Source organism: Pongo abelii, chromosome 3 (assembly GCF_028885655.2).
Source record: "Pongo abelii isolate AG06213 chromosome 3, NHGRI_mPonAbe1-v2.0_pri, whole genome shotgun sequence".
Classification (NCBI taxonomy): domain Eukaryota; kingdom Metazoa; phylum Chordata; class Mammalia; order Primates; family Hominidae; genus Pongo; species Pongo abelii.
This window is the reverse complement of record NC_071988.2, coordinates 124735872-124749288: the sequence shown is the minus strand read 5'-3', so window position 1 is coordinate 124749288 and position 13417 is coordinate 124735872. Positions and strand designations below refer to the sequence as shown.

Genomic DNA, 13417 nt, shown 5'->3' with positions numbered 1-13417 from the left:
TAATTCAGAATGTGCTATGGAACCAATGTTGGTAAGCTTAACCTGGTGGCACCAGCAGTCAAGACTCCCAGCAGTTCTTATGCAGGGAGGATTGCTTGCATTCTGTAGCTGTGACATTCAAGGTTCTTTCCAGAACTGCTGTGTGATGGAAGCCAGCAGGCCTGTCCTACACAGGCAGGATAACTGCCAGGCTGCAGTAGACAGAGGCTGCAGTCAAGACAAGACCCCTTTAGGATCTATTATGGGAAAGATGCATGAAACCTGTCCTGGTGGCTGGGCAGGTGCTTCACTCAGCAGTTCCCAACACAGTCGAGATAGCTTCCTGACTGCAGCAGAGAGGCACTGAAGCTGAGACAGGGCCCCTTCAGGATCTATTGTGGGATGGAGGACTGCAAGCCTGACCCAGTGGCTCAGACAGGTTCATCTCTTGGCAGTTCTCTGTGTGGGTGGGAGCAGGGAGGCTGCAGCAGGGGAAGGCTGGAGCCAGTACATGTCCCCGTCGGAATCTGCTATGGGACAGAGGCCGGCAAGCCTCTCCTGGTGGCTCAGATGGGCATGTTCCCTTCTGGGTCCTTGTGTAAGCAGTACTAAGCTAGGACTACAGCTTGAGGAGGGCAGGAGCCAATTTACAGGCTAACTTTTGGGTCCACTGCCAAGACCAGTGTCGACAGGCAAAAGAGCCCATCTGCCGAGACCCTAGAGTGTGTGATTCCTCCTGGACCCCTTGACAGATAGTTTTGGTTGCAGACTCTAGGCCAAACATGGTTGTAGCTAAGTCCTTCAAGGAATGGGACCATTTCTGCATATGAACCTGGGAGCACAATTGGCAGGACTCCCACCTGGGTGTTGGTATGCACTCTCAAAAACAACACTTCCAGGTCTTGAGTTCTACTGGGGTTTTACAACCTCCTACCTGAATCCAAAGGCTCCCACAAAAAGACTTGTCTGTAATAGGTACAGAATTCTTGTTGTTTTGGGGGGATGTGAGCAGGTGACCTCCTATTCTGTCATCTTCTTGACATCACTGAGAAGTATTGTCTTAAAGATATTTTTTTTCTAAGATTGAGATGTTGAAGATCTAACCATTTTTCATATGTATATACAATTTAGAAAATTTAAGAAATATTTTCTTCATTTAGATTTTAAAAATAGTTAAATCATATTTGTTTCCCTGGTGCTTATGCAAGAGAAAAAGGAATTAAAAGCATCTATGGGAAGGGTTGGTGTATCTGCCTCTTGATGGATTTGTCTTGAAATTGTTTCCTTATAGTTTGTATATTACATTTTATTGAGCATATATAAATGCTACCTAGAGTATAGGCGTTTCCTACTGAGATCAGTATGAATTTTAATATCTAGATGACTATTTTATATATGGATGCTACATATTAATGGATTTCTTTTTCTTTAGAAAGTATGTTTCTAAATAATTAAAACATTAGAATAGCTGGAGAAGCTAATTTTGTACGTTTTGTTTTTCCTTCTCCATCTAAGAGAGTTATGTGAAAATTAGTATAACTAATACCAAATAGTTTTAACGGAATTTATAGAAACAGATCACTCATTTTCTAAGTATAAAATATTAGGCTACATGTTAAGAGAACTTAATCCAGAAACCATCAGACTTTATGGACTCAGAAATTGTCCAAAAGATTAAAGGGAGTTATTAGTGCAAAGTGTCCTTAACAACTAGAGGCCACAGATGCTGTGAAATTATTTTGCAGAATTTTTCAATGCATATTCATTTTTCTGGAACAAGAATCTGTAGTTGTGATCAGACTTGCAAAGTGATTCATGAACACCCCCCCTTCAAAAAAAAAAAATAAGACCCAGTGTTTTATGTAGTTAAAAGATGAATTAATTTGCAGCTACTTTTCAGACTTCTATGTGGCTAGCCCAAAAGGCCATGATCCTTTTTCCTCGATATCATTGTTCAGTTTCTCAACCTCTTTTCTTTTTTAAAGGAAAAAAGAATTCTATGCCAAAGCTATTATTTCCATTCTACCTACAAATTAAAATTATTGCTTTATTTAATAGGTATTATATTCAAAGAGGTAAAAGTCTATAAGTTCTCCACAGGGTTTCATTTAGCTTGTTTTAAAATGCATGTTAATGAAGTGCAAAATGTCATGCATGACAAAAACCACTGGACTTTAATCAATAAAACTAGGTTTTATGGAAGGGACTGGCCTAGTGTCATGATTAAGAACATGGTCTCTAGAGTGAAATTGCCTGGATTTAAGCCGCAGTTTTGCCACTTATAAACTTACCGCAGATCCAGTCCTATTATGAATTGTTGCCAAGGCCTTGGGCAAGTCATTGAATCTCAGGGCTTCCTATATTTCTCCACCCTTGAAGTAGAGACCAGGTGCTCACCAAGGTCCCTTCTGACTTTAAAATTTCATATAATTTTTGTATGTTTTTATATATGATAATAACATGACATAAAACTAACTTTTGGGATAAGTGGCAATAATTTCTCTAATATTTTTCTCACATCATTAATATATTAATAAGAAAAATGGAAGCTTATTGAATTGAGTCAACACAGAGAAAGATTACAAAAATACCACAGAATATATGACATGTATCACACTGCAGTTTTTCTTCCATTTTAACCACAGTTGAGGGGGAAGAATCCTACTCCCTTCTTTTTAAATTTCTTTTTCTTTTTTTTTTTTTTTTAAACACAACGCTCAGCTTTCTAATCTAAAAGACATATAATTTAAAAACTTTTTCTTTATAGAGACGGGGGTCTTGCCATGTTGGCCAGGCTAGTCTCACATTCCTGGGCTCAAGTGATCTGCTCGCCTCTGCCTCCCAAAGTGCTAGGATTACAGGTGTGAGCCACTGCTCTAGGCCCTTTATTTTTAATTCGACACAAAATTTAAGGTTACTTAAAATATTATATAATAAAAACATCCTGTTCAAAAACAGTTTTGCAGTATCTAGTCCATGTTAAACTAAAAATATAAGTCTATGTGTATGTAGCAAAATATGTTCCAAAACCTACATTTTGGGGAAAGGTTTAGCTAAAAGGGAATAAAAGTCAAATTATGGCCTTAGGACATGGAGCCATTTCCCTGGTTTTCCTAAAGCTTTTGTCAAAAATCACCCAAGTTGTAGATAATTTTCTAGTGGAAATATAGTAACATGAGATGCTTAAATAGTATGTTTTAGAGGGAGAACGGAAAATGTCAAGTATCACCATACTCGAGGAATGAGAAAAATCTTTACCATCTACCTATTTCAACTTGGTGTATTTAATTTTATAATTTTTACTACTTGGAGATGTAAGTTAAATATTTCATTTCACCTACCGACAATTACCATTTAAATCTGCAATTTAAATGGTAGCAATGGGTTAACTGTAGATCAGATCATATGTTTAAATCATTTTTCCTTTTCACACACTTTCACTTCATGCTCTGCATCTTAAACATGTCATTGGGAGATTACACTTTTATTTTTACAAAAGCTAATTATTTTCTATGTATAAGAACCAGTACCTAAGATAAAGTGCCATTTCAAATAAGAAGTAGGAAAATGTTCTTTTCTAAATTAGTATTCTTTAAATGTTTTCATTATCTATGGCCATACTACCCTGAATGCACCCGATCTCTTCTAAGTATTTTTAAAAGTGAAGATTGATTTTTGATTCTTCCTTATTGGTAAATGTGATTTTCTTTCACAGAAGTTAAAAATAGGGAAGAAAAGGTAAAAGAAGGAGCCAATTTAAATTAAAAGCAGTACAAATGTCTAAGACTGTGTTCTACAGTGGGGTAGCCACTAACCGTATGTGGCAATTAAGCACTTGAAATAGGACCAGTCTGAAATGACATAAGTATATAAAAAAGAATGTAAAATTGTTCATTTTTTTTATATTGATTACCTGAAGAAACATGTTGGATAGATTACCTGAAGAAACATTTTGGAAGAAATATTTTTGATATATTCGGTTGAATAAAATATGTCTCAAAGTTAATTCTGCCTTTTTATGTTTAATGTGCCTACTAGGAAATTTTAAATTACATATGTGTCTGACATTATGTTTCTCTTGGGTAGCACTGACCTAAAATAGTAATGTCAACACTTGCACTAGTCCGAAATTTAAAACTAGTCAGGACTCAGTTAAACATCCAGAAAATATTTAAATAAGATACTATTTTCAAGCCCCTTACATACTATTAGAATTTGCTTTTACTCTGTAAGTGCTCATCTGATTATGAAGATTAAATAATTCTAAGGGAAAATGTTTATCTTGGTTTTGTGTGGTTTACTTGTTTTCAGCAAACTTTTTGGTACTCAGATATTTAATGCTACAGATATTTTGGTAGAAAGGACACCTCAATAAAAATACTTCTACCTTTATACTTTTACATGGTTGAACAATATAATGGAGTGCAATATTTCCTCTGGAATAAATCAAGGTCATAGTTGATCATTCCATACCTGTGTAGCATTGGTGAAAAGTAATAATATTGTACAGGCACTGCATGAAACAACCCTAATCCAAACCTAGATTCCAAATCAGAACTTATTACAAAGTACACTAATGTAGAGCCAGATGGATACTTTATGGGAAGAAAAAAACTTTATAAGAATTACTACATTTCTGTAGTTAACTGACTGAAAACAAAAATCTACTAAATGTGTATTTTTCAAGGTTTGATTAACAATTTTTTAATCTCTCCTCCAAGTGGTGCATACTAATTTGCTATTGACATTATTGTAGCTTTATTAACAGATGATATAGCTACTTGGTGGGGTCATGCTGAGGGGTTTTTTTTTTATTTGTTTGATATGTTTTGGGTGATATTTCTAGTATTTTTAAATAATGAGGTGCTTTGTTGCGATAGCGTGAACAATTGATCTCAGTCCTTTCTAACTGTTGGGTGATTCTGAAGCAGTGAACCAATGCCCTTTTTTTTCTTTTTTTTTTTTTTTTTTGCTTTGCTCTGCTTTATTAACTATTGGTTTGCTCTGTTACCTGTTCACATGCTCTTACAGATGCAACTAATTCATGAAATTTCGAACTTAAAGAATTTAGTTAAGCATGCAGAAGTATATAATCAAGATCTTGAGGTGAGCATTCATGTTGGTATTTCTATTGATAAGCAATTAGAACTATAAAACATGCAACATATGTAACTGAACATGATGTCAGAAATAAGGGAATTATGTTTTTAAAATATTAGTGACTTTGAATTTTACTATGAATTTAAACTAATATATATAAGTTCTGTTTTAATCCCTTAGACTTCAAATCAGATTCTAAATTGTTACTCTCTCCTTTGATTCTTTTAGAATGAACTCAGTTCAAAAGTAGAGCTGCTTAGAGAAAAGGAAGACCAGATTAAGAAGCTACAGGAATACATAGACTCTCAAAAGCTAGAAAATATAAAAATGGACTTGTCATACTCATTGGTAAAAATCAGGCTTATTTTGTTGTGTAATCACATAAATATATATAGCATACCATCATCTTAGCAAATGTTTATACTGGACCTACTTTGTGCTGGGTATTGTTGTAATAAATTTATATATATTTCATTAAATCTGTCAATAAGCCTATGAGATAGGGACTGTTAGTATATTTGCCATTTTAGAGATAAAGTCACATTTGTAGAAAGTTGATCATATCATCCTTTGAGTAAATATAAGGAAGTTAAGGACAGGCTCCCGTTAAAAATCCGTAAGTTTTAGGCCAGGCACAGTGGCTCATCCCTGTGATGCCAGTACTTTGGGAGGCCAAAGTGGGAGGATCACTTGAGCCCAGGAGTTCACGACCAGCCTGGGCAACATAGTGAGACCTGGTCTCTACAAAATATACAAAACTAAACCTGGCATATACTGCCAGCTACTTGGGTAACTGAGGTGGCAGGATTGCTTGAGCCTGGGAGGTTGAGGCTGCAATGAGCCGAGATCATGCCATTGCACTCCAGCCTGGGCAACAGAGCAAGACTCTGTCTCCAAAAAAAAAAAAATCAGTAAAATTTTAAAATTCTGAATTTTTTTCGGTAGTTTTATACAAATGCATGCAGTAGTATATAGTCAAGATCTTAAATATTAAACTGGGATTTTTTTCATAATTTTATAGCTGTAGATGATTTTAGTTGATATAAGATCTTGGCATTAAATAACATTGAATCTGATGATGATGTCATTTAATCTCTTCAGTTTGCTTTCAATATACCTGATTACTTATATATGTTTGGTTCCAGTTTTTAATACCTTTTTTTTTTTTTTATGGTAACAGTTTCTAGCTGGAAATTTTAAAAGACTAGTTTCTGTTCTTCTGTTTTCAGTTGAGTTTTTTAGTTTTTGTTACCTTCTATTCTTTTGTTGCCTTTTATTTGTGACAAATGATTCTTTTCAAAGGGGTTCATACCATTTCATATCATCCTATTCTGAGGCCCTGGATAGGAAGGCACTTTTATATATTCTGGAGTGTCTGTTCATAGCGTGGCAAGCAGAACTGCCCACTTTTTAGAAATTACTATTTCTTTTTCCTTATTCATTCATGTATTAATTTATTAATTTTTTTCCAAGGACATATCATTGATTTCATATAAGCTAAAGTCATATTAAAATGCCACTTCTCTTTAGAAATGAGGTTGTAGATTTTTTTCATTTATTTTTCATTTACATTTTCTCCCCTGTAAGTTTCTTGTTCATATCTTTTCTCTATTTTTCTATTAGATCATTTGTCTTTTTCCTATTCAATTTGTGGATAATATCTTTAATTTAACTGTTAACTACTTACCTATCATGTGTTGAAGAGAATAACTCAAAATAAAAATACATAGAAAACTTCATCAGCCTCTCCAAACAACAGTTGTGTTAACCTTTAAACAAAACATCTAAATTATGATACATTGCTTATATAATTTGATATATTGCCTATATAATTTGAAAAATGTGACCAGAATTTTTAAAAATTATTTTTATTAGGAAAACATGATTTCTTTTTATATATTTGGTAACTAGCATATTTGTACGCTTTTTGATTAGCTAGAGTTAACATTTATATACATGTTCTCTTAAGAATTTTCCAACTCTGTGAAAATTAAGATTTCACTGAACCCCTTTTGTCATCTGTCTAGGAAAGCATTGAGGACCCAAAACAAATGAAGCAGACTCTGTTTGATGCTGAAACTGTAGCCCTTGATGCCAAGAGAGAATCAGCCTTTCTTAGAAGTGAAAATCTGGAGCTGAAGGAGAAAATGGTAAGTATTTTTTGTAATATTTATAATAAAGTAGTTGTAATGATCAGTGTATTTTTGTGCATTTGCAATGTTTTTCTCAACAGAAAGAACTTGCAAGTACATACAAGCAAATGGAAAATGATATTCAGTTATATCAAAGCCAATTGGAGGCAAAAAAGAAAATGCAAGTTGATCTGGAGAAAGAATTACAATCTGCTTTTAATGAGATAACAAAACTCACTTCCCTTATAGATGGCAAAGTTCCAAAAGGTATTTTGTAATTTTAAACATCTTTTTTCAAATCTGACTTCTTCTAGAAATGTACCTAAACAATTTGACAAGCATATTTCAATGATTAAAAATTCATTATACTCTGACTTTTTAAAAACTCAATATTATGTTTTAGTTTCATTTGGTATTAATATTTATAAAGATTTCCATGGGTTTCAAATCATAAGGGATTATTTTTCAAATAAACTTTACTTGATCCTGAAAAAGGTGATTCAAGGACTATTAAAAATTAAATTACCTGTTTGCCAACATTGGATCTTCATACAATTTACCAAAACTTTCTAGATTTGCTCTATAATTTGGAATTGGAAGGAAAGATTACTGATCTTCAGAAAGAACTAAATAAAGAAGTTGAAGAAAATGAAGCTTTGCGGGAAGAAGTCATTCTGCTTTCAGAATTGAAATCTTTACCTTCTGAAGTAGAAAGGCTGAGGAAAGAGGTAAACACATTTATAAGCACTTATCCCTTATTTTGAAATAAAAACCTTTGCGATAATAGTGCCTTAAATATTTTGGTATAGTTTATTTTAAACTAGCAGGCAAGAGAGATACTGTAAACGTTTTGACCAGTTAGAAATAGAAATGAATATAGTTCATCTTCTAATTTGTTCTTATGCTACTAGATTAAAAAATATATTTTTTTCAAGGTGTATTTAACAGTATACTTAGTAATATAATCCATGTAGCAGCCATTTCTGTAGTCCTCAAATGTTGCATTTATACAGTATTACAGCCCACCCTTAGTGTTTACCATTTTTTTGGTAGTAGTAGTATCATTATGTTGAATAAAAGACAGTAATGAGGGAAAGGAGGTTGCACTGATAAAGTTTTAGAGGTTAATGCAAACTTTGCAGGCTGGTGAATGTTTCTGTAAATCCATGGCCTGCCAGTTTTTCTTTCTGCTTGTCTAAAAGAAAAATGGCAAAAATTTGAGTACTTACTGTATGGCAAACATCATGCTAAAGAACTTCAAAAACATTATTTCATTTACTCGTCTTATAAACTCTTCAAAAGTAGGTAGTTTTTTAGTCCCAATAACCCATTATCAAACTAATAGTTGAGCCACATATATCTGCCTCCTAAACCCATGATTGTAGCTGCACGCTGTATTGCCCCTCTTTACTTTGTCCCTCCTTTATCTCTTCTTTTTTTCTCATCTCTCTCTGCCCTTATCTTTCACAGTGATTAAACTGTTAATATACAAGATATGGGTTATTTAAATTATGTAATTATTTAAATATTACTTGTGATACTTTTTATTTTTATTTTTTTCATGGACCATACCTGATACTTAAGATACTTCTTAAATACCAATTTTAAATGATTAAACATTACTTAAATTATTCATTGATTAAGTTTTTGGAAACCTGAGAGGCATTCAAAGCCTTTAGGGAAAAAAAAAGTCAAATTCTGAGAAATGCCTACCACATGATAAAGTTAGAAAACACTTTAAAATGATAGGTAAGGAAATAAAGACAATCTGATTATGTGCCTTTACTGACTATTCTCCATGCAGGCCTTACTTTCTAGAATACAAAGAGATTAGAAAATAAAACATCAAAGGTAGAGTTAAACAAGCTGCGTCAGGGAAAAGTGACAATAAGAGTACTACTATATTGCCTTTCCACAGTCAAATTTTTGCTGAATGTAAATAACTTCTCTTTTTGCAGAGAAAGCTTTTTTTCCTAAAAATTGCTTCAGTGAATCATATGTTGCTAACATCCCTAAATTTTATTTATTTTCCATAGATACATGACAAATCTGAAGAGCTCCATATAATAACATCAGAAAAAGATAAATTGTTTTCTGAAGTAGTTCATAAGGAGAGTAGAGTTCAAGGTTTACTTGAAGAAATTGGGAAAACAAAAGATGACCTAGCAACTACCCAGTCGAATTATAAAAGCACTGATCAAGAATTCCAAAATTTCAAAACCCTTCATATGGACTGTGAGCAAAAGTACAAGATGGTCCTTGAGGAGAATGAGAGAATGAATCAGGAAATAGCTAATCTCTCTAAAGAAGCCCAAAAATTTGATTCGAGTTTGGGTGCTTTGAAGACCGAGGTTGGTACAAGATGCTATTTTGAGAAATGCTCCTTAGTCTTCTGGGATTTTGGTTTCTGTATATATGTATGCCTCAGACTGCTCTGCTTTTACTGTGTGACATTTACTTTTTCTTTTTTAAAGCTTTCTTACAAGACCCAAGAACTTCAGGAGAAAACACGTGAGGTTCAAGAAAGACTAAATGAGATGGAACAGCTGAAGGAACAATTAGAAAATAGAGATTCTATGCTGCAAACTGTAGAAAGGGAGAAAACACTGATTACTGAGAAACTGCAGCAAACTTTAGAAGAAGTAAAAACTTTAACTCAAGAAAAAGATGACCTAAAACAACTCCAAGAAAGCTTGCAAATTGAGAGGGACCAACTCAAAAGTGATATTCACGATACTGTAAACATGGTAAGGTTTTGATTGATTAAACTTTGAAAAATTGGAGACTCTTAAAAACATTGCAGAGGCCATCATTTATTATTTATGATTATGTTATGTAGTAGCTACAAAATAATTTTGTTTCATATTCTAATGGAAATTGTTTTTATATTTGTCTAACAAAGAACATAGATACTCAAGAACAATTACGAAATGCTCTTGAGACTCTGAAACAACATCAAGAAACAATTAATACACTAAAATCGAAAATTTCTGAGGAAGTTTCCAGGAATTTGCATATGGAGGAAAATACAGGAGAAACTAAAGATGAATTTCAGCAAAAGGTAAAGGGTGTTTATTTTCAAAGTTTTCATATACTTGTATATATACTCTTTAACCTCAAATACTTAAAAACATAATATTCCCAATTTTATTTGTTACTCACAACGGTAATAACTAACAATAATTTTACAAGCTTATCCCTAATGCCTTTGAAATAACTTATGATAGAATATAAGTTTATAATCAATTAGAAAGGGAAAGGGCCCAAAAATGTATTAGTCCAAATTTTGCATAGCTGGTATTTATTTTATGTCAGATTTACTATACTAAACTTGCTTAGAGTTTAAAATTCAGTCCATTGTAGGGGGGATTGCCTTATAATGTTATACCAGGGTTTCATTTATTAACAGTTTTCTTTTCTACTTTCCCAAAACATCTCTAAGTATATTGGTAACAGTAATTTTTTAATAATATGTCTCATTTTTATTATAGTTCATATTATTTTATCCAGAGTATTTACTGCTAGTATTTTAAAATATTCTTCTATAGGAGACTGGTGAAATAATCTTTTGTAAATATATAGCTTGGAATAGTATATAGTAGTATATATTTTTTAAATTGGTAGTAAAATACACATAACATAAAATTTACCGCCTTAACCATTTTAAGTATATACTTCACTAGTGTAAAATTCATTCACATTGTGATACAACCAATTTCCAGAATTCTTTTCATCTTGCAAAACCAAAACTATACCCATTGAGCAACAGCTCCCCAGTTTTCCTTCCCCACAGACCCTGGCTACCACCATTTTACTTTTCTGTCTTTATGAATTTGACTACTCTGAGTACTTCATATAAGTGGAATCATGCAGTATTTGTCTTTTTGTGACTGACCTGTCTCATTTTGCATAATGTCTTCATCCATGTTGTAGCATGTGTTAGAATTTCCTTCCTTTTTTTGAGTAAATTTCCATTATATGTATATGCCACAGTTTGCTTAACTATGCATCCATCATGGACACTTGGGTTGCTTCTACCCATTATTGGCTGTTGTGAATAAAGCTCCTATGAATGTGGGTGAACAAATATCTCTTCAAAATCCTGCTTTCAGTTATTTTGTATATATATATCCAGAAGTGGAATTGCTAGGTTATATGGTAATTCTATTTTTAATTTTTTGAGAAAGCACCATAATGTTTTCCATAACAGCTGCACCATTTTACTTCCCACCAACAGGACATAAGTGTTCTGGTTTATATGCACCTTTGCCAACACACTATTTTCTGTTTTTTTTTTTTTTTTTGATAGTAGCCATCCTAATGGATGTGAGGCAGTATCTCATTGTGGTTTTGAGTTGCATTTTCCTAATGATTAGTGATGTTGAACGTCTTCGTGTGCTTTTTGGCCATTTGTTTATCTTCCTTGCAGAAATGTCTATTTAAGTCTTTTTCCCATTTTTATATTGGGTTGTTTGATTTTTGTTGTTGAGTTGTAGGAGTTCTTTATACTTCTGAATATTACCCCTTTATCAGTTATATGCAATATTGCAAAAATTTCCTCCCATTCCATTGGTTGTCTTTTTACTCTGTTGATTGTATCCTTTGATACACAGAAGTTTTTAATTTCAATGTAGTCAAGTTTATTTATTTTTACTCTTGTTGCCTGTATTTTGGTGTCATATCCAAGAAATTGCCAAGACCCTTATCATGAATCTATTCCCCTATGTTTTCTTCTAAGAGTTTTGTAATTTTCGCTCTTACGTTTAGGCCTGTAATCCATTTTGCATTTATTTGTATATGTAGTGTAAGGTCAGGGTACAACTTCGTTCTTTTGTGTGTGGCTATTGTTTTCCCAACACCATTTTTTGAAAAGATCATCCTGTCCCCATTGAGTAGTCTTGGCATCCTTGTTGAAGATACCGTGACCATATACACAAGCATTAATTTCTGGTCTTTCTATTCTGTTCCAATGGTTTATATGTCTGTCTTTATGCTAGCACCACATTGTTTTGATTACTGTAGCTTTATAAGTTTTGAAATCAGGAAGTATAAGACCTCCAACTTCGTTCTTCTTTTTCAAGATTCTTTTCCCTATTTGGGGTCCTTTAAGATTCTATATTAATCTTAGGATGGATTTTTCTAATTCTGCAAAAGACACCATTGGGATTTTGATAGGGATTACATTAAATCAGTAGATTGTTCGGTAGTGTTGATGTCTTAAAAATATTGTCTTCTAATCCATGAACATGAGATGTCTTACCATTTGTGTCTTCTTTAATTTCTTCTCAGCAACATTTACAGTTTTCAGCAGATAAGTCTTTCACCTCCTTGGTTAAGTTTATTCTTAGTATTTTGTTCTTTTTTGATGCTATTATACATAAAATTGTCTTAGTTTCTTCTCTGGATCGTTCATTGTTAGTGTACAGAAATGCAACTGATGTTTGTACAGTCATGCATTTTTAACAGAATACATTATTAAATAAAAGCAAATACACATTTCAAAGTAATTCAGTAAGATCCAATTGATATACATAAATATCTGTACATTTATATATTACTTCTATAAAATGAGCTGCATTTTCCCCCATTTACTCCGGGGAAAAATACTGCCTTGGAAAATGGAACTTTTTTTTTAATTTCCATCTCCTTATGCTTTAGTTCTTCTCTCTCACTTTTTCTGTATCTTATGTTCTCAGCTTATTTATAATTTGGAATAACTATAGGCCAAAGGCATTTGACCTCAATTTGAAATTTACCCCCAATACAATGGCTTATGCCTGTAGTCCTAGCACTTTCAGAGGCCAAGGTGGGCAGATTGCTTGAGTCCAGGAGTTCAAGACCAGCCTGGGCAACATGGTGAAACCCTGTCTCTACAAAAAAATACAAAAATTAGCCAGGCGTGGTAGCAACGCATCTGTAGTCTCAGCCACTCAGGAGGCTGAGGTAGGAGGATCACCTGAGCCCAGGAAGATTGAGGCTGCAGTGAGCCCAGATCATGCTGCAGCACTCCAGCCTGGGCGACAGAGTGAGACCCTGTCTAAAAAAAAGAAAGAAAGAAATAATAACTTCCACTTTTATGATGGGAAAGTTTTTTTAGTAGACTTTTGACAATAATATATGGCAATCAATAACTGTTTTAAACAAATCCAAAATGCAGTTATAGAGACAATAGAAGATGAAGGGAAGAGTAGAGTTATACTCACTGG

The 13417-nt window shown here is 33.4% G+C and overlaps 1 protein-coding gene across 16 annotated transcripts in view; it reads left to right on the top strand.

Moving 5' to 3' along the window:
- The window catches only part of CENPE (centromere protein E), a 243248-nt gene that overhangs the window by 174945 nt on the left and 54886 nt on the right, over window positions 1–13417 (top strand). For 9 of the 16 annotated variants that reach the window (XM_063723551.1, XM_054553527.2, XM_063723556.1 and 6 more), the window contains exons 17-24: window positions 5011–5085; window positions 5308–5427; window positions 7107–7229; window positions 7313–7478; window positions 7785–7939; window positions 9248–9562; window positions 9686–9958; window positions 10114–10272. In XM_063723551.1, the coding sequence (XP_063579621.1) occupies window positions 5011–5085; window positions 5308–5427; window positions 7107–7229; window positions 7313–7478; window positions 7785–7939; window positions 9248–9562; window positions 9686–9958; window positions 10114–10272 (1386 nt within the window). The remainder of the gene's footprint in view (window positions 1–5010; window positions 5086–5307; window positions 5428–7106; window positions 7230–7312; window positions 7479–7784; window positions 7940–9247; window positions 9563–9685; window positions 9959–10113; window positions 10273–13417) is intronic. The other 7 variants (XM_063723554.1, XM_063723555.1, XM_063723550.1 and 4 more) reach the window with 1 other exon arrangement.